The sequence below is a fragment of the Biomphalaria glabrata genome, chromosome 10, assembly GCF_947242115.1.
Source record: "Biomphalaria glabrata chromosome 10, xgBioGlab47.1, whole genome shotgun sequence".
Taxonomy (NCBI): Eukaryota; Metazoa; Mollusca; class Gastropoda; family Planorbidae; genus Biomphalaria; species Biomphalaria glabrata.
The window spans coordinates 39,882,499-39,902,554 of NC_074720.1; the positions used below are offsets into that span (position 1 = coordinate 39,882,499).

General features: G+C 38.1%; 1 protein-coding gene across 3 annotated transcripts in view; it reads right to left on the reverse strand.

The window, feature by feature from the left end:
* LOC106079953 (WASH complex subunit 2-like) overlaps positions 1-20,056 on the reverse strand; it is an 85,826-nt gene that overhangs the window by 4,878 nt on the left and 60,892 nt on the right. For 2 of the 3 annotated variants that reach the window (XM_056043454.1, XM_056043453.1), the window contains exons 3-7: positions 7,344-7,473; positions 3,874-7,203; positions 2,426-2,446; positions 1,025-1,074; positions 732-866 (exon numbers count right to left, since the gene is read on the reverse strand). In XM_056043454.1, coding sequence (XP_055899429.1) covers positions 732-866; positions 1,025-1,074; positions 2,426-2,446; positions 3,874-7,203; positions 7,344-7,473 — 3,666 coding nt within the window. The remainder of the gene's footprint in view (positions 1-731; positions 867-1,024; positions 1,075-2,425; positions 2,447-3,873; positions 7,204-7,343; positions 7,474-20,056) is intronic. The other variant, XM_056043455.1, reaches the window with a different exon arrangement.

Here is a 20,056-nt window from a genome sequence, read left to right on the forward strand (position 1 = left end):
GATAAAGGTCCATCAGTTGTTACACTTGCCATCTTGTTCCAAGCCTACCCAACACTCAGACATTGTGTCTTGAATTGAGTGTATTGATGTATAGGCAGTATAGCCAATAAGCATAATCTTCTATTACTTAAAACTTTTTATAATGAGACAGTTTCAATAATTTATATAGATACTTTTTAAATATTTGCATTTTTATATCTATATTCTGTGGGCACACCTGATTTATGTAGGTGTCGGCGGGCCGCATAAAACACCTCGGCGGGCCGCATGTGGCCTGCGGGTCGTAATTTGCCCACCCCTGCTTTATATCATCCCCTGTGGGTCAAAAGATCATCATTAAGATGGGCCTTGACAATCTCTTTTTTGTCTGTGCCTCTTAAGTTATAGTAATTCTTGATGTTTGAAACTTAAAAACAAATTCTAGACCTCTATAACAGGAAAAAAAAGTTCAATTACCTATCTAGTAGATCTAGAATCTAGAGCCTAATCTATGGACAGTATGGTCTATGGAACGGCTAGTTTTGTCAGGCCGAATTTTTTTTTTAATTGGGAATGGACATAAGGATAAGTCTACAATTCTACATATATCAAGATTATTATTATGTATAGATCTAGATCTTTCTGTAGATCTAAGTTTAATAGTTTTGTCATTTTTTGCAAGGAACTTATTATTAATAATTTGTTTAAATGTACCGCTATTTAAAAAAAAAAAAGCAAAAAAAGTCACTTGCCTTCATAACTTTGAAATGTTTGCCTTTTCTACACTTTCTTGACACGAAGAAAGCTAATGCAAACAACGCAACTCCCCCAATAGACACGCCAACTATGATTGCAGTCTTTCTTCTGCTGCTTTCTTCGTCCTCTTCCTGATTGGCATTAGGAGCAAATAAAAACACAAAGAATAATTATAATAAATAAGTAATATGAATATATAATATATCAATGGCCTAAGCAATAAGCTAAATCTAAGATTTTTGTATAAGTTGATAAAACTAAAATTGAATGTTGTAACATCATTACTTACAGTATTTTCAGACTTGCTGCTCAATGATCTGTTGGAATCATCAATAGTTTCTGTAAAGCATGTAAGTTTAGTCGCATTATTTTACAGTTAGGGTAAATTTATAAAATTGTATGTTAGATAGGCTAGAAAAAGTAAAGTTCCCCTTTCAGACCTTGTGATCTATAGGGCAGATGATGTAAAGGTCATCTGTTTCTGTGGCCTACGGTTAACGAGGGTGTCATGTGGCCAGCACAACAATCAACCGCCTTTACTTTTCCCCAACTAATGTCAGGTACCCATTAGAGCTGGGTGGACTCAGAAGCGCCCGAAGATCCCGAACTAAAAAAAAAATCTCAGGATTCGAACTCGGGACCCCCGGTTCGGAAGCCAAGCTATACCACTCAGCCACCAGGCCTCCCATATTGGCTGATTGTGTAGGCATAACTTTTATTGTTCAAAAATTTTGTGAATTAAGTTACCACTTAGTTGGCCTACACATTGTTTGTTTATAGTTAAAATACATGTAAGCAGATAAATTGATTGGTGGTTAATAGATATAGATAGATGTGTGCATGTTTATAAATGTGTAGCAAAAGGGGAAGGGAGTTAGAATGAGAGAGGGATTATGGGAAGAGAGGAGGAGGCTAAGGAGGGGAAAGAGAGAATGGGAGAGAGAGAGAGAGGGAATTAGGAAAAGGGAGAGACAGAAGGAGAGAAACGAGACAGAGATTTAACAATCTTATCTAGTTGTTTATTTAATTTGTTAGCTTAATATTGATGTAGCATAGGGCCTGTAAAATAAAAGAACCAGCTGTCAACACTTTTCATATAGACCCTAGATATATAGATAGGCCTAATAAATAGGCCTACTTTTACCTGGTGGATTCTCATTTCTAAACAAATTTATTCAGTTATTTTGAGTAATGAGCATCCATAAAATTCATAAATGCTAAATTGGTAAAGTAGGCCTAATTAAAATGAGGATACAGTGTTTATATATTATAGCTAAAAGTTAATTAAACAAACAGAAAGAGGTGACAAATTCTATACTATACAGTAATTGAGAAAGTTTTCATTCAAAGCACACCACATGCTTTACGACTTTGCATTGCTTAAAAAGTTGATATCATATTCATAAAATTCTGATGTCTGTGAGTGACTGGATCTAGAAATAGATCTAGATCTATATTTAGTGTAGGTCTAGAATAGAACCTATATATATATATAAGATTATGTCACTGTCAGTGACTTAGACCAACTAAAGTTGAAAGATTTTGTAAAAAAAAAATGTTTTCAAAAGTTCATGCTGAACTGTTACATGCTTAAAATTCTTGAAATCTGATCATTCCGAAAAGCAGATTTTTCAGCCAGTCAAAAGAGTTAAAAAAAAATCATTCTTTAAAAAAGCAAGACTCTACTGACCTTCTTCTACCTCTCCTGATCCTAACACCCAAGAAATTAATTGAGTAAAAATAGGATAAAATGTCAACACAAGAGACAATTAGTTTTACTAAACTGCAGAGTTTAATCATAAGTTAACTGTTATTTTTATACCGGTATTCTAAATGCAGTAATTTTTGCTGTGATCAAAATGATACAGAAATAAATTTGAAACTACAGACAAGCAGCAAGATAATGCAAAAAAATCCCTTGTAGAAGACGTTGAATAAGCCTAAGGATTTCAGTAGTTGTAACGTCATTTTGAGTCGGCGATAGTTCGACCTAAGTTAAATTCTAATAAATATATAGCCATCAGGTAAGTCCCTTTTAAAAATAGGCCTAATTAGTCTAAATATTTTAAAGTACAGTGTTCTAATCATTAAGACACTCTGGACTGATGCAGAGTTAGGAGTTGGCAAGACTTAATTTCTTGTCAAATCGTGATTGTGATTTTTGTTTATGTTATATAACGAGAAAGAAATCACTGAATTCAAACTTCTGCTGCCTTTCAGCTATTACTGAAAAGTAGGGAAGGCTTCAACGGAAGTAGAGCTTGTGGACAAATCTAGAGCCAGCAACAGGGATAACTCGGACATTTGAGGCTATTAGAGCCCGAATGACCCAAAATGAAACTAGCGCTACTACTGTGGCGCTAGTCACCGACTCTCGCCCCCAGTCTCCCAGCTATGGGTGGCGGCGGGGGAGGGTCGCCCCTAATAGAAGAGGCAGTCGGCGCCGCAGATAACATCCGCCTAGCCATTGGAGCTGTCGTTTTTATGCAGTGGGCGCCCTCACATTGCCGCGTGAGGGGCAATGGAACGGCAGACACCCTTGCACGAGAGGGAGCTTTGGCAGCCACACACCTCGACTCCCGAATGCCGTCACTGTGGAGAGAGCGTCAAAACAAGTGTCGCATGTCTTGTAGGAATGTCCCCAACTCCGCGAGCTAAGGGGGGACCTGTCTGAGCAGTCACTCGACTTGTATGGTAGCTACGAGGCATTACGCCGAACGGCCCAGTTTCTTGCCAGAGCACTACGGGAGGATTGAATCCTTCCTGTTCTGATTGTTCAATAGGAGTTCATCTGAGGAGCCAGCGACCCTTAAAATTAGACAGCTTACAGTACACAGTGTCTACACCATGGCTGAGGGTGCGATACCGCTAATTCCAAACTGCATCGATACTTGCCGTTTTCTTTGGATACATCAGTTGTATGATGAAAGAAGAACTGCTATGTAGGCGACATCGATTCGAATATACCTAATACCCAGGCTTTTTTCTCTCTCTAATTTCTAGTCGGTTAGCGACTTAAGGAGGCCATAGATATGTATTCTTAAGAAGTAAAGGCTATAAAGCCTCTATATGCTAAACCAATATAAAATATTAGCCAGTGATCTACTTTATAAGTATTATTATGAAAACAAAACTCACCAGTTTCGTCATTTCCTTCCGGGGCAGAGGTTGTATACGACTCCTCAAGCTCATGGAGGTGGGGAATCTTCTTAGGGCTAGCCTTGGTTGTTATTTCAACAATTTCAAACGTGACTTCACTGTCGCCTGTGTCCTCTCCTTCATCGTCTTCGTCAAGCTTTGGCAATAACGTGGTGGTCTCTTGTATGACTTCCGGCTGTTGAACTTTTGCCCCGGTTTTTTGGACGGACACAGCTTCCGTATCATTGGCACTTTCATCAGGTTCATCTACATCAGTGGGCGGCGTTAAGCCTTGTGCAGCGGCAGTTGTTTGAGAACCGCCATCGTCGGTTTCTTCGTCGTCAGGAATATTTGCGGGAATGAGTGCAACTTCGGCGGAGCCATTGTCAGCTGCCGTCGTTAGTTCCATCTCGTGAGCCGCCCCTAAATGCGTTTTCTCTGAGGGAGCAGGAGTCGTGATGGCTTGCCCGTCGACTGGCATGTCTGCTTCAACGACTACAGCTTCGACAGTGCCGTTGTCGGCTGTGGTAGCTACTTCCGGTTTTTCTGAGTCGTGAACCGCTCCGAAGTCCGCGTCCTCCTCTTCTGAGGCTTCAGCTTCTGGTTTGTCCTCGTGAGATGCCTTCTCGCTAGACGTGTCCCCTACTGTAGTTGTCTCGGATGATTCAGGCAACACTTCCAAGTGCTGAGCATGAGATGGTATTAGCTCTTCTTCCTTGATCCCTTCTTCTGAATCATCTTTATTTACTGACTCATCTTTATTTACTGAATCATCTTTATTCACTTCCGTAACTGGTGGTTCACTAGTTGTAGTGTCATCACTGTCTTTTGTTTCGTCATCACCTATTGCAACCACATCGGCAGTTGCGTCTTCATCGCCTTTGGTTTCTTCGTCTTCTTGTCCATCAGCTTTTTCGCCTTCGTTTTCTGCACTTTCGATGTCATCCTTTGGCGTGTCGCTTTTAGTTCCATCATCCTCTTTCGGTGAATCATCTTTAGTTCCATCATCCTCTTTCGGTGTATCATCTTTAGTTCCATCATCCTCTTTCGGTGAATCATCTTTAGTTCCATCATCCTCTTTCGGTGAATCATCTTTAGTTCCATCATCCTCTTTCGGCGTATCATTCTTAGTGTCATCACTGTCGCCATCTTTAGATGTCTCTTCTTTGGTATCATCAGTGTGATGTGGTGTAAGAACATCTATGCTTATATCATCTTTATTGTCATTGTCATCTTTCGTTGAGTCGTCGTTAGAGTCATTTTCATCTTTTTTTGGTGTGTCGTCATCTTCCGTGTTACCGTCGATGTTTGGAGTGTCATCTTTAGTTTCATCATCATCGCTTTTGGTTGTGTCATTTTCAGTTTCAACCTCGCCTTCATCTGGTTTATCGTCTTTAGTTTCTTCATCATCCACTTTAAGTGTTACTGGTATATCTTTGGAATCATCAATGTGATGTGGTAAATGAAAGTTTAATCCAGCACCAGTTAAAGATTCATCCTTATTATCATTGTCTTCTTTTGGTGAATCATCTTTAGTTTCATCTTCCTCTTTTGGTGAATCATCTTTAGTTTCATCATCTTCTTTTGGTGAATCATCTTTAGTTTCATCATCTTCTTTTGGTGAATCATCTTTAGTTTCATCATCTTCTTTTGGTGAATCATCTTTAGTTTCATCATCTTCTTTTGGTGAATCATCTTTAGTTTCATCATCTTCTTTTGGTGAATCATCTTTAGTTTCATCATCTTCTTTTGGTGAATCATCTTTAGTTTCATCATCCTCTTTTGGTGAATCATCTTTGGTTTCATCATCTTTTGGTGAATCATCTTTAGTTTCATCATCATCTTTTGGTGAATCATCTTTTTTGCCATCATCATCCACATTTTGTGTTTTCTCATGAGAGTCCACTGTATGATACGGTAAATTAAGGTTTAATCCAGCGAAAGATTCTTCTTTGTTTTCATCATCCTCTTTTGGTGAATCATCTTTCGTTTCATCATCCTCTTTTAGCGAACCGTCTTTTGTTTCATCATCCTCTTTTGGTGAATCATCTTTAGTTTCATCTTCTTTTGGTGAATCATCTTTAGTTTCATCATCCTCTTTTGGTGAATCATCTTTGGTTTCATCATCCTCTTTTGGTGAATCATCTTTGGTTTCATCATCCTCTTTTGGTGAATCATCTTTAGTTTCATCATCCTCTTTTGGTGAATCATCTTTGGTTTCATCATCCTCTTTTGGTGAATCATCTTTGGTTTCATCATCCTCTTTTGGTGAATCATCTTTGGTTTCATCATCCTCTTTTGGTGAATCATCTTTAGTTTCATCATCCTCTTTTGGTGAATCATCTTTAGTTTCATCATCTTCTTTTAGTAAATCATCTTTAGTTTCATTATCTTCTTTAGGTGAATCATCTTTAGTTTCATCATCCTCTTTTGGTGAATCATCTTTAGTTTCACCATCTTCTTTTGGTGAATCATCTTTAGTTTCATCATCCTCTTTAGGTGAATCATCCTTAGTTTCATCATCTTCTTTTGGTGAATCGTCTTTAGTTTCATCATCCTCTTTAGGTGAATCATCTTTAGTTTCATCATCTTCTTTTGGTGAATCATCTTTAGTTTCATCATCTTCTTTTGGTAAATCATCCTTAGTTTCATCATCCACTTTTGGTGACTCATCTTTGGTTTCATCATCCTCTTTTGGTGAATCATCTTTAGTTTCATCATCATCTTTTGGTGAATCATCTTTCGTTTGATCATCTTCTTTTGGTGAATCATCTTTAGTTTCATCATCCTCTTTAGGTGAATCATCCTTAGTTTCATCATCCTCTTTTGGTGAATCATCTTTAGTTTCATCATCTTCTTTTGGAGAATCATCTTTAGTTTCATCATCTTCTTTAGGTGAATCATCTTTAGTTTTATCATCTTCTTTTGGTGAATCATCTTTAGTTTCATCATCTTCTTTTGGTGAATCATCTTTAGTTTCATCATCTTCTTTTGGTGAATTATCTTTAGTTTCATCATCCTCTTTTGGTGAATCATCTTTAGTTTCATCATTATCTTTTGGTGAATCATCTTTAGTTTCATCAGCCCCGCCATTTTCTGTGTTCGGGTCGTCGCCGAACATTAAATCGCTCAAATTCTTGAGGGGTCCTCCAGATACATCTATCTTCTTCGCTCTCGGCTGACATCCTGAGAAATACTGTAACTTCTCAGCCGGGAGTTCTGAGCAAGGGGAACAAACGGTATCACTTTTAGTTGAGCAGTCTTGGTGTTTGTAATAACGAGGTGGGCATTTGGAGCAAACTTGGCACTCTGAGAGGTAGTTGTAGAGGTCTGGAGGCACAAGAAAGAAAAAAAAAACTATCATGCCATGCATCAAATGTTCTAATTAAATTTAAAAAAAAAATGTTCAACTTTATAAAAGAGAATCTGTTTTAATCATGAATTGATCGTGTGCTAGTTCAGAAACCTACCAGTGTAGGTTCCATGTAAACAAGGTGCACAAAGAGTGTCGACGTCATCACTGCAAGCTCGTTTCCGGTACGTCCCTGGAGCACATTGGCTGCAAGAGTCACGTGATTTGAAGGGGTATCCAAAAGTTGCCTTTCAAAAGAAAAAAAAAAAGAATATGTATGGATCTTCATATGTATACGTTCTGCTGCTATTGCTTCTTCCTCTTTCCCTCTCTCTTGCCCTCTCTCTTTCTCACTCTAAATTACTCTTTTACTAAACCTCATGCCTCACTTTCTCCTTATATTTCTCTCCCTCCCTCAACTTCTTATGTTCTCGCTCTAGCTCTGTCTGTCTGTCTCACTCTAAGTCCCTAAACATCTCTCTCTTTATCTCGCAGTAAAGCACTTGTACCACTTATACACAAGCCTTCTCTCGGAATTCAAAACAATTTGTCATTCCAGAAATCTTCATGACACTACTTAGGGCGTAAAATTACTCTCGACATCACTCAGAAGACGGTAGTGCTACACCCCTGCCACATCAATAGAAAATTGTTCCCTTTAAAGGATGCCAGAGAATGATTATTTGTCCATAATTACATAATGATTTTAGTAGTCATAACATCTGTGGCTCACGCTTTAACGAGGGTGTCATGTGGCTATCACAACGACCAATCGCCTTTACTTTTTTCCAACTATCGTCAGGTACCCATTAGAATTTGGTAGACTTAGAGGGGCCCTAGAAATCCTGAGATTTAAAATCAGATGAACATAGCATTATTATTTCTATGAAATTAGAGATAGATAGATAGATAGATAGATAGATAGATTTGGACAGAAACACTACAAGTTTCCGGTTTGAAAAAAAAGTGGTAGGAGTTAGTTCCCCTTCAATTATCTGGTGTGTGTTTATCCATAATGAGGCTGGTAACCGCCCACTTTGATTAAACTCTCCTGTCTTCTGGAATATGTTTTTAAATTTATTACTTTCAACTTAAAATCTCTAACCTTCGTCCCCACTTAATTCTTCTATAACCCACCCTCTCTCTCTCTCTCTCTCTCTCTCTCTCTTTCTCTCTCTCTCTCTGTGTGTGTCTAAATTATCTGTTATTTAAATTAAGTGTTGAGTTTTCCTGTTTATTATACGATTCAAGTTTTTGATATTGTAATTGCTCAGTTCTCAAGAGTGGATTCGTGTTGAGTGGACACAAAACTTCATGAATCCCCGGGAGTACGCTTAGATATCTCTTATCCAGATTCATGTCTAGAATTTCAAGTCTGTAATCACTACACAATATTAGTATATAAGTGCCATAATCAATACAGTTTAGTATATCTTATAAAATACAGACGTTACTTCAAAAATAAGAATACGATTACTTCCTAGTATACGGGTGTCATTATCAATTCAGCTCATTATTAATATTCTTTCTAATTGTCATAAGAATTGAGTCTATGACTCTTAAAACTCTAGGCTTATGGAACCCGGAAGCTTGCCAACATCTGACTGTCTGTACAAACTTCTGTCTGGGCAAGATACAAGAATGTGTCAGACGCAGTTATTACATCTCTATTACCGATGGCTCATATCCGCTTGGATTAGAAGAGAGGCCGATTGCCGAACACATCAGGGAATCTCCACCATTTTCGTCCTGTGTACCACATCGGCCGTGCAAGTGTCGGTCATAAAACGGTCCTTTGAGGAACGGTGTGTGGATAATGATTATGTTTGTTGGGGGTTTCGTTCCATCCCCTTCAGTGCAATGGACTCGATCCTAAGGCACTCCAGTCTCCAACGGGGTTTTTTTTTTTCTTCCCTATCGGCCAAATCATCTCCTCTAAGAGTGACTTTATCAATTCAGCTTATAGTAAGAGTGACTTTATCAATTCAGCTTATAGTAAGAGTGACTTTATCAAATTAGCTTATTATAAGAGTGACTTTGGCCTAAATTGTGCCGATGTGCCAAAAACTCAAACTCAACTCTATTCAGCTTATTATAAGAGTGACCTTATCAATTCAGCTTATTATAAGAGTGACCTTATAAATTCAGCTTATTATAAAGGTGGCCTTATCAATTCAACTAATTATAACAGAAGTCTAGATTTAGAAATGAGACATAAGATCGCTTGACAAGTTTATAAACCAAAGTGATGTCCTAATATTGAAAACAATATTTGCTTAAGGCTAATTGAGTACCCTTTAAGTATCGGGTGAGGTAGGGGGGGGGGGGTCATTTTATTATAGTTGCTTTAAGACCTAATTATGTTAAACCCCCCCCCCCCCTTCCCTCCCAAACCAACTTCGTCTCAAAGTAAACAAAATTTCATAGTCAATTTAGCAACTCCTGGATGTCTCGCTAGATCGTCACACCCTCTCTGTCCTCTCCTCTTAGTAGACCATTAATTACCCATTTACTTCCAGCACGCCATCTGGTATTTATTCTAGAACTGCCCAAGATGTCAAAATTTAAAGTCAGCGCCCTCACATTCCAAAGAGACATCTGCGGCATAAACATCGCCCCGTGGAGCGCGGCGCCCCATCTATCTCCGTTTTTTTTTTTCTGCCCCCCCCCCCTAATCCTGACCGTGGTAAACACTTGTCTCTGTACATGAAACATGTTCAAGTGGGTGGAACTTCCGTCCCCCCCCCCTTTCCCCTTCGCCCCCATCGTCGTCTTAATTTAGTTTAAACTAATGTACAAAATAATGCAAGATCTGTGGGACTATATGTAAGCCCAGATGGCAGACCCTAATTAAGCGGCGTATGGGAAAATTCTGGTAGAATTTATAAAAAAAAAAAAAAAAAAATAGGTGTCCGGCCGAATAACTGAATTGACGGCGAATAAATAGGAGTCGTACCGAATAAGCAGGTGGGATACAGTTGATAGTTAAGAAAAAGAAAAGTTCCCCTTTCATACTATAGGATCTATGGGGCAGATGATGTTAAGATCACGTGTTTCTGTGGCCGAAGGTTAACGAGCAGGGTGTCGTGTGGCCAGCACAACGACCAACCGCCTTTACTTTTCCAAAACTAATGTTAGGTACCCATTAGAGTTGGGTGGACTCAGGGGCCTTCTGAAAATCCCGAAATTCAAAATCCTAGTCTTCACCGAGATTCAAACCCAGCACCCCAGGAAGCCAAGCCAAGGGTATAACCACTCAGCCACCTCGACAGTTGATATAAATAGTTTATTTGGGGGGAAAAAAGCCAAGAAAAGCAAAAAAAAATCAAGCAGGCGTCCCCCAAGGGCTACCCACGCCCCAAAAATGTACAAGGTCGTCAAAGCGCTAATTAGACGACACCGCAAATCACGCGGTGCGTAGAGAGCAAGTTTATGCTAATTCTTATCCCCGAAGAAGTTTCATCTGATGGGGCACTTTAAACAAACGAATATAAGACAAATAGTTTTCAAAGCAATCATTAGGTCATTAGGTTTAAGCACGAACAGAAGTTGCTTGTAGGAGAAAGGGTAACCCAATCAGATGAACATATCGCGCACTTCTAGGCTAAAATCATTGTATGCTTATAGAGTAACATAATGCATTCATTTTGTTCTGTAGCGATTTTCATCTATGACGAAAAAAAAACCCAACTATACCCAAGCTTTTTGGTGTATTCGGTGTACAAAGAAAGTGTTGTTGAGCTGTGTTTTTTTGGTTGTTGTTGTTTGGTTTTTTTTTTAAGACTATATCACAGACCTATATATATTGTGCCTAGACTGGAAAACGGAAACAAATGCTGATTCGATCGTTATGCATGTAACTCTTTTTCAAGCTGTAAGGGAAGTCGCCCTGAATCTTGGGAAAATCGTTCTTTTCTGTCTTAGAAACGTAATGATCTTTAGTTCTCAAAGTTTAGAAATAATTGTTATAAGTCTGTGTGATATACTGAAATATACACGGAGGCGGAGCATAAAAAAAATAACAAGTGAAGTGTACACAATTTTATCTTTTAAAGGAAAAGAACTACACATTTACAGTAATACATATAAATATAGGCCTATATATATATATACCACTAATTAATTCGTCTATTTGTTTTTATTGATTTAAATTTTATTAGGGTCAATGGATAGTTGTACAGAGTTTCAAAGAAATGGAAAGTGGAAGAAATAGCTTGTACAAAATTTGTTCCAGATAGACAGATGGAGTGAGTTGGTATAAGCTTCGTAAAATGTTTAATGATTTTGGGACTTGGCCTGTTCTGGAAGATTTTGGCCTTGTGTCATATATATGCCAGTGTTCTCAAATAGTAAATGCCTATCAAGATGATTAACTCTGTCAGTCTTAGAATACCTGGGCGGATATTTTTTAAGCGTTACTTCCCCTGATGTCGACATTAAATAAAGTTTATATTTTGTTCTGTTGCCTTTAATTCTTATACGACCTATGCCAAAACAAAATATTTTGTAAAAGTTTGATTTATGCACAGTCACATCTTTGAGGGGGGGGGGGATCAAACGGAGAGACTCTTCACATTCCTTACGTATACAAAGACACATTCAAGACAATGACCAAGGTTTGGGTGTAAAATGAACCATGAAAAGTAGAATGAATAATTTAGCTACTTTGAATATGCCGTACATTTTCTAAGTGAATAGAAACGGTTGTGGCATTTTAGTGCTTCACTCTGGCGAAGGTTCACTACTTGAAGGCACAGGGAGAAAGAGGGGTGACATAAGGAGAGCCACTGACAGATAAAGTACAGTTCTCCAGAAGATAGATATTTTTTTTCCCAACTAGGTCTGCGTAATTTAGCTTCCGCCTAGGTCTCTAGCTTTTTTTTTTTTTACCTTAAGAAAAATCAGCAATTAAATTTTCTGAGGAATGATTTGGAAATGTCTACGACACGTTCTATTTAGTGTTGATGTTTTGTGGTTGTAATGTTACAGTTATCATAAAACATGAGTACCTACTTTGTGTCTATGTTTCAATCACTGATACAGTTATCACCAATAGTATTATGTAATGTATTAGTTTAGCGCACCAAATAGGACGGACTGTAAACGCGACATTAAAAGTGACGCCAATTTTAGAGTAGGACCTAGATCATTCACATTTGACTAGAGTAACACCTTTAGTAAAATCACCAAATTTAGAAAGCCTTCAGGACAGAAGGCTCAAAAGTAAAGTAGCAATCATACATAAAACACTGAACCATAATCTTCAAATACAAAAACAGAATTTAATAAAATACTCAGAAAGACACAAAGATAAAGGCACATTCCTCGTCCCATATGCTAGGACAAATTTGTACAAATACTCCTTCTTCCCTAGTGCTATTAGAGCATGGAATGGATTGCCTGAGCTAGCCAGGAAAACCAGTGACTTGACAGAATTGAAGTCATTGGTTAATATGCATGACTAAATGCATGACGCGTAGGACGTAATCATCTTCTTTTTTTGAAGTAACGTCTGTATTATATAAGATAAGATAAGATCAGTGTTTCTCAAACTTTTTCCTTAACGTAACACATCGAACATTCTGAGTATTTAGAAGAACACTTTGCTTATTTTTTAGAGAAGTCAATTCACGTATTAGCTTAATAGTTAATTATTCCAGCAGTTCAAGGAACACCTATTCAACCTCGCGGAACACTAGGGTTCCGCGGAACACAGTCTGGGAAACACTGACCAAGATAATTAGTAACATAAGAAACAGCGTAGAACCTTCGTAGTGTTACCACCGAGATACAGAGACTTGGATTGATTGACACTTGTGTATTAAAAGTAAAATACAATACTGGTACTTCATTGTTGAAATCTTATATTAGGCTAATTTTTTAATGACTAGCAATTAGATCCTCCCGCACAAATGTACGCAAACATACTCAAGTAACTATTCAAGTATCAGATAACCACTTTAGCGAATAGTAATCATGCATAAAAACATATTACAATTAGTACCAAGAGTAACGCCAGTATTACCAGCATGGCATTCATATCATCATTAATATTATTTATTATCATCATTAATATTATTTAATATCATCATTAATATTATTTAATATCATCATTAATATTATTTAATATCATCATTAATATTATTTAATATCATCATTAATATTATTTAATATCATCATTAATATTATTTAATATCATCATTAATATCATCATCAACATCACCATTAATATCGTCATTAATATCATCATTAATATCAGTAATTGACTTGTACATTTTTTGCATTCGTTCCACCAAAAATTAATCCAAAATCCTCTGGAGGGCAGGGGATAGTGGGCGGGCAGTTGGGAGCGCAAAGCAAACTACCAGACAGCCATCACATCTTTAGTTCACTGAAATCTCAAGACATGTGTCACACTTATCATAATGGTGAAAAGACTTCTTACAACACAGGCCCGGAATCAAACCCCAGAACATCGGTCTAGTATCTAAAAATACACCAACCAATGAGAAATAGTAGGATGTAGAATTGGGAGATGAACATTTCGCCCCCCCCCCCAAACTAATTCATTGCGTGCGCCAATAGTGGCGAAAAAAAACAACAACAAAAAGTACTACGATAAACACTTTATCTCAGTAGCAGACGATAATGAGACTTATTGATTGTGCTGGCGTCACTGTCCTGCTACTTCCAATGTATTCATTAACAGCCATCTTCTAGAAGACAGCTTGACTACTTGACTAGATCACATGCGCCTAGAAAGGTCCTTATTCTGACACGTGACTTCAAAACTGAACTTAAGGGAAAATAAATCTCAGAAGTCATTTCCTTACAATAAAAGGGATGGCTTACCAACACACACTCTAGTTAGCTTCAACATTACACACACACACACGCTCACACGTATCTCTCACATACACACACACACTTACACACACTCTCTCTCTCACATACACGCACACTTTTCGGCTGTTACTATTCTTGAAAAATGTATTTAATTTTTCATGTTTAATCTGACAGGAAGTCCTTAAAATAGTCAAAACCCCCCAAGATTTTGAAATGAAAAATGACCCGGAAGTATTTGTCTGAAGCTATAGGTTTTAGCCGTATCGCTTGTCACAGCTCGTCGTGTGAACTCTTGTTTTTTCCGGTTCCAAAAAAAAAATATGAATATTTATAATGTGGCTCCTTAAGCAAGTAAACTATGTCGGCATTCTTCTGTTAAAGTAAAACATCAATTTAAAATAAGAGGCGCATGGAATAAAAAAATAACGTGTTCTTATCTCTATTCTCTTTTCTGTTTCTCTTCTTCAATCTCTCGCTTTCTCTCTTTTTCTCTCTCTCTATCCTTCTCATTCTCTCTTCTTCTCTCACCCTTTCTATCTTTCTGTGTGTCTCAGTCTCTCTTTCTCTCTCTTTCTTTATTCGTCTCTCTCTCTCTTTCTCTCTATTCCTCTCTGCTTTTAATCTCTTTCTATCGCTCTATCGTTTTTTTCTGTTTTCCTCTTTCTCTAGTTCTATCTTGGTCTTTCTTTCTGTCTTTCTCACTGTCTCGTTCTGTCGGCAACTCTTTCTCCTTCTCTCTTTCTCTCTCTCTCTCTCTCTGTCTCTTTCATTCTCTTTTCTCCCTTGTTTTTACTATTCCTCTAATCAACTTGTACATTCTTCATCAGGTCAAAAACAAACAAACAAAACACGGATCTTTGACAGTTTATGTATATTTTTAGGAAAAAGAAATGACTAGCTAATGGACCTCATTCACCAGAAACGAACGGTCGCGTGATAACATTGATAAAACAATTTAAAAAACTGTCATGTGATAACCATTGTTGATTAAAATTAAATTGTAATTTGTATAGAAGAGATAGAGAATCACGTGGCTCCATGTTGTTTGATTACGATTGGTGAATGAGGTCCATTGGTCACGATGGTAAAACTTAAGTTTGACCGTCATAATTTTTTCGAATATTATTTTCTAGATTTAAATTTGGTCTGGAGGTTTAGACAATGTCTTGAACACGCGTACGTCTGCGGGTATTCCCGCATATATTTATTACAGAGTTAACCAATTAACCAGACGTTTAGGAACACTTTGCGCACCGTCTTAGAAGTCTGGCTTATCCCTAAACTAGAATCTTCTATACCATAGATCTAGATCCAGTATTGTAGTCTAGACTACTGTCTTTCGGTGTTGTCATGTCTGGATCTGTATCCTCAAACTAGAATTTTATATACCCTGAGTAGATTTTTACATGCGCTTAACCCGATTTTTTTTTATTGAAAAGAGGGGGGGGGGTTGAGGCAGGGTAAAAAAGATGTTCCATTTTTTTTTTAATCTAACATTCATTCATTATTAAGAGCAAAGTGATCGCTTTTGCAAAAAGTTTATAAAGAAGGAATTGTCTTAAAAAAAACTACTTTTTTTTCTTTTTTTAAAAATTATATTATTATATTATACAACACACGATTTATAGTTTACACAAATATATTACACAAAAAAGACTGACTTTACTTATAGATTCAAATCTCAACAGTTATAAATGTGCCTTAATTAACCATGTACTGACTTTTCTGTATTTTTAATGAGTTGATATTTTTGTCCAACTCAAGAACGTGTCACACTGGAGCTATTAATTGCCCTGGCCATTGACGTCATGTCGTTTAAAGTCAATTATAAATATACGTCATTGTCACTTTGTGTTTTTTAGTAACCCCCCCCCCCCCTTCCAACTGCAGGTCAGACAGAGATGACCCTTGGCACGCCTGTTGGTTAAGACAGGGTGTATATCCTCCAACACCTATGACGCCGTTGCAAATGATTCAGCAGTGGCTCCCTAAGTTCGTATTTTAAGATAGCACAACAGATGCACTATACGAAGTAATGTCAAAGTAATTTAAAAAAATGAATTACGTCTACGAATTAAAAAAAAAAAGATACAAATGAATATAAAAATACCGACTGCAAAAAATAAAACGAACTTATTGATTCTGAATGGGGTCTGCTGACCAATGGCTAGCTAGTGTCCGTTCTTTATGTTTAAAAACAAAAGGTCAAATGTATATTTTTAGGCAACAGATTGAGCTTTGAAGTGTATTAACATTTTGCCAGAGAGTAGAGAGCTAGACAGGGAGAGACAGAGAGATCGAGAGACACACAGGTAGAGAGCTAGACGTATAAAGACAGAGAGAGACAGATGGAGAGAGAGAGAGGGGGGGAGGCGTTGAGAGACAGCTGGAGCAACACGGAGAGAGAGAGAAAAAAAAAAGATAGAGAGGGACAGAACAGAGAGACAGAGAGAGTAACAAAACGAGATAGAGACATGGAGAAAGACAGAGATAGAGACACGTAGAGAGAGAGAGACAGAGAGAGAGAAAGAAAGAGAGAGAGAAAGTAGAAAACGACAGACATATTTCATGTAAATCCATTTTTTCTAATACAACACTTAACTAATAACCAATAATGAATTAAGTTATTGATTAACTTTTATTGATTATTATCTTCAACAATGAGCAATAGTGCAAAGTCTTAACTTGATCCGAGAATTAGAAACGGGAGAAATAATCTGTACAATTTTTGTACCAGACAGACAGACAGAGAGAGAGAGTTGATATAAGCTTTGCAATAAAAAACAACACAAGCTGATCATTATTAACACGTGTAGACGTCTACTCAAATACTAATAATACCGGAGGCTTGGTGGCTTATCGGTAAAGCGATTGGCTTCCGACCCGTAGACCGGGGTTCGAATCTTGATGAAGACTGGTATTTTTAATTTCGGGGATCTTCGGGCGCCTCTGAGTCCACCCAGCTCTACTGGGTACCTGACATTAGTTGGGGAAAAGTAAAGGCGTTTGGTCGTTGTGCTGAGCACATGACTCCCTCGGTAACCGTAGGTCACAGAAACAGATGACCTTTACATCATCTGCCCTATAGACCACAAGGTCTGAGTGGGGAACTTTATTTTTTACTTTTTAAAATGGCCTTCAAGACCAACATAAGTAGGACTAATGGAAAAGTCAATGATGTATGCAGCACAACGACCGACTTAAGATGTCAGAAAATCTGGTCCAGTTGTGTAATAATAAGACGATCTAGATAAGCCCACAACTCCACAAGGATTTGAACCCAAGACCTCCATTCTTCTTTATGTACTACCAGCAAAGCTTAAGTTTGTATGTAGGCACCAAGTGTCTGACGACTTCTTAAACTTAAAGGGTCTTGTAACACTTGTGTCCATTAGTGTATGTCACTTTGACCCGGACTGCGACAATGAGTGACACAAATCAAGCTGACAAACCATGACCTGATTTTACCTGTAAATGAGCCTTTTATCTTAACGGTTCAACCGGATATGGAATGCCCCTAGTCCCTTTTTCCTTGTGACGCACTCAGACAACGCACATATACTCAGGACACATGAGTACATACACAGACTCCGCTACTTACACAAACACACACACAGATATGTAACCACAAGACGTCAAGACGGGCCCTGGCCGACTCAAATCTGTGTGTAATGAGTGTGTAAGAACAGACAAAAAAAAAGGTTAAAAACCTGAATCGCAATTTCAATAATTAGCGATAAAACCATTCTCCTTCTTTACTTCACCTATCTTTTGTTCTGTTGGACCGTTGGGGCACCACACAAGATCTGTTGACGGTCTTTCTCCATTCCTCTCTGCCTTTTGCCTTGGATAGAATCTCTTTCAAAGGTATACATTTTTCTTCAGGTTCCCTAATATTGCACCACATTTCTCCGTATCGCTTTATCTTCTTTTTCTATGTTACTGCATTTTGTAATTTTCACATGAACTATTATTTTAAAGAACTAGCACATGCACACACACACACGGCCACACAAGCACATAGAGTCACAATCAAACGCACAAAAACACGCACATAGACATCCATTCAATCTTACTATTGTGAAAGTTATACTTTTTTTCTTTCAGGTTCCCACATTTCTCCGTATCGCCTTGTCTTCTTATTCTATGTTCCCTTACTTTGTTACTAAAAGAATGTACACCGGATCTTTAATATCAGAAGGTAAACAAAGAGTAGCTAACTGTGTTTTAAAAAAATCGTGAAATTCCCCCCCCCCCCCAAAAAAAAAAACCCACTAATATTTACACCTTTTGGTTTGGTGTTTTGAAATGTTGCTTTTCATAATCGGTTACAAATTACTACCTAAAAATATATCTCATTTAAAAACGTGGTTCAATCTCCAGAAACTGACCTAAGTCGGAAAGTCATTTTAAATCTGTTTCTCGATTTCTAGCCAACAGTGAACTGCAGAGTTGTCTGCTCTTTCCCAATGAGCGTAGTCAAAAACTGCTGAGAACTTATTATTTATGACATGGCTGCCTGGTCGTGCGGTTTGCGCGCTGGGCTGTCGTTCGGATTTATCGACGGTCGAGGGTTCAAACCCTGCCCGCTCCCATCCCCCGTCGTCCTGCGGGAGGTTTGGACTAGGAAGTAAACTATCTTCAACTCTGAAGGAACATCCGAAACATGTAAAACATTTTACAAACATTTTTTTTTAATATATGCAGTATCAGAAAAGAAAAGGAAGTCATGTGTTATAGATGCAGCCGTCAAAAAGACAAGAAATCGCATCCGGGTATGTGAGCATTGTCATCAATCTTACACACTATCGACTATGACATGGAGTTTAAGCGAGACCATTTCGTTATAAAAGGCCTGAACACTGACCTGCAACGTCACAACCTGTGGGAAGTTTTTTTTTTCCGCGTCGTACAAACCTGCGACGTGGCAACGAGCTATTGGGTCTAAACTTCCCACAGGTTGTGACGTTGCTGGTCAGTGTTCAGGCCTTCTGTGACGACTGGTCTCTGTTTAAAGCTGCGCTGTTCAAAGTTTCTTGTCCTAACCATTCGGCCTTTTATTGGGGGCTCAGAAAACTAATGTTCCAGATTACAGACGTAAACTTTTTTTTAAAAAGATGCAGGTGTAGCACAATCAATCTGGTCGCCATGAAGTTCAATGCTTGTTATTTTCAAAAACTTGCGTCTGACAAAGCTAGTACCAAATTATTATTAATAGATCTATTGCCAAAGTGTTATTAATAGATTCTGGGACACCACTCGTTAGTCAGTTTATCTTTAAGTCATGGATTGTCCTGTGTGTGTCTTTGTGGTGGTATGTGTGTTAGTGGGTGTGACTATGTGCCTTTGTGGGTGTGACTATGTGCCTTTGTGGGTGTGACTATGTGCCTTTGTGCGGGGATGTGTGCTATGGTGTGTGTGTGTGTGCGTGCTAACGTGTGTATGTGCTAGTGTGTGTATGTGCTAGTAGTTGTTTATGTGTTAGTGTGTGTGTGTTAATACGTATGTGCTAGTGTGTTTATGTGCTGTGTGTTATTAAATGCGTGTTTCTGTGTGTGACTGAAGTGTGTGGGATGTGTGTTCACATGTGGCTGTGTATGTGTGTGTATGTGTAGAGGGTGTGTGTGTGTCTTACTGTGTGTTTGTGTGTATGCGAAGAGGGTAAGTTCTTAAAATGCTAACTACAACATAGACAAAGGCATGACGGTGTGACCGTGAGAAGATTGACAGGTCGGGGGGAGGTCACCTTTACTAGGGTTACGTAATGGTTTCTTATGTCGCCAAGTAATATTTTAGGTCAAATACATTTTCTTTTCCTTTTTTTTTTTATTGAGCTAATCGAGTCTGCGTCAGTTACTAGACAACTAATTTTTTAGTCTAATCTCTTAGAAGATAACTGGACTTAACGTATCCCGTTCTATGTTCAATGCTAGCCAGATTTAACAATACATCATAAATCATTCGACAGATAAGCACACATAATCA